The 1,831-nt window shown below is 31.6% G+C and overlaps 1 protein-coding gene across 1 annotated transcript; it reads right to left on the bottom strand.

Moving 5' to 3' along the window:
- Positions 1 to 358: 358 nt before the first annotated feature.
- On the bottom strand, positions 359 to 1,831 carry LOC135961187 (uncharacterized). The gene has a single exon (XM_065512685.1). It carries the CDS (start codon positions 1,829 to 1,831, stop codon positions 359 to 361), a length of 1,473 nt encoding a protein of 490 aa, XP_065368757.1.

The raw sequence follows: 1,831 nt of genomic DNA, 5'->3' as shown, positions 1-1,831 counted from the left end.
GCTATTTATGGTCAATCATTTGTTACCAAATGTGTAAATAAAAATCAAAGTATTTTCATTTTTATTATTATTTACCCAACGTTTCGTTTGTTTGTTTCAAACTTCTTCAGGGGTTTTTTTTTTTTTTATTGTTGAATTCTAGCGACAAAAACATATAAATATTTTATTATAAATCATTGAAAAACTTAAGATATCACAGTTCAACTTACGAAATTCTATTGTTTACATTGTCAATTAACTTATTATTTAAAAAACTGGACTTCACGACACAGAATTAATAAATAAATAAATAATCATTACAACACAAACATATACTATAAGTCAAACTTAATACTAATATCACAGAACTTCAACTGATTTAATAATTAAATATTGCAGCGGAATATTGCAGTTTTGTGTTATCCTTGTCCTCTTTCGTGTTCATTGTATTGTGTATTTTTTGTTGTATTCTTAAGCTTTCAAGAGTGTATCGTTTGTTCTCTTTTTGTTCTCTGTCCAATATCTTAATATTGTCAAAATCCATCTTATGATTGCACTCCTTTACGTGCAGAGATAATGCCGTCGTTATTTTTCCTTTTTCAATATCTGTTTTGTGTTCATTAACTCTCGTCCCCAACATTCTCTTTGTCGTACCAATGTAAACCAAGTTACATCTCTCCCTTTCATTACCGTCACATTTTATCTCATAGACCACATTATCACTCTTAAGTTTGTCAATTTTTGTTTTGTTGTTTGTAAATAGATGCCTCAGTGTCATATTTGATTTGTAAGCTATTGTTGTTGTTTTCTCTGTGATCATTCTCTTCATTGTTTTTGTCTCCGTTAGTTTGGGAATAAATGGTACACTGTAAAAAACTTTTTCCTCCTCAGTGTTTGGATTTTTCTGCTGTTTTTCATATTTTAGTACTTTGTTGATTAAATTGTTCGTCATATATGTTGGGTAACTATTCTTTGTAAGTATTTTTCTTATTCTATTAATATTGGTTTTCCTGTATTCAACATCACTTATCTGTAATACTTTCCTTATTAAATTCGTCGCTGTACTTATCTTCATTTTCAATGGTTGTGTAGAGTTGAAGTTAACCATTCTACCTGAAGATGTGGGTTTCGTGTACCAATTTGTCCTTATTCTTCCATTATCCTTGATGATATTGATGTCCAGATACGGTATTGACATATTCTTCTCGCGTTCTATTGTAAATTGTATCTTATTGTGATAAACGTTCATTGTTTTTAATATCTTCTCTTCGTCCGATTTCCTTATAATCGCAAACAAGTCATCCACGTACTTAGTGATAAACTTAATCTCTATATTATTAGCCCTTAATTCGTCAATTACATCGTCCAGTAGTGTGTCAAGTACAATATTTGCAATTGTTGGCGATAGGGGGTTTCCCATTGGCATACCATATGTTTGATGGTAAAATTTATTGTCAAAAGTGAGATAGTTATTATCAGTTAAACAAAACTGAAGAATTTTCAAAAATGTTTGCCTTGGTATTGCCGTGTGTTCCTTAAGTGTTTTCCATTTGTCAAGTATATTCCTTATAGCCAAGTGAATCGGTATATTAGTGAATAATGATACCACGTCGAAAGAGACCATAATATCGTCATTTTCCAATGAGACGCTTTCCAGTTTTCGTTTTAATTCTACTGAATTTTGTATATTGTATTTGGGCGACACAATATTCCTCAAAATTGTTCCAATATACTTCGAAAGACTGTAACACGGTACCTTCATGGATGCAGATATCGGTCGAAGTGGTATTCCGTCTTTGTGTATCTTTGGCAGTCCATATAACTCAGGTGCTGCTGCCGCTTGTGTCGTCAT

The sequence above is a fragment of the Calliphora vicina genome, chromosome 5 (genome assembly GCF_958450345.1).
Source record: "Calliphora vicina chromosome 5, idCalVici1.1, whole genome shotgun sequence".
NCBI lineage: Eukaryota > Metazoa > Arthropoda > Insecta > Diptera > Calliphoridae > Calliphora > Calliphora vicina.
The sequence above is the reverse complement of the archived record's forward strand: the minus strand, read 5'-3'. Positions and strand labels throughout refer to the sequence as shown.

Coding starts and splice junctions, on each gene's coding strand:
- LOC135961187 (XM_065512685.1), bottom strand. CDS start 1,831: ATGACGACACAAGCGGCAGCAGCACCTGAGTTATATGGACTGCCAAAG.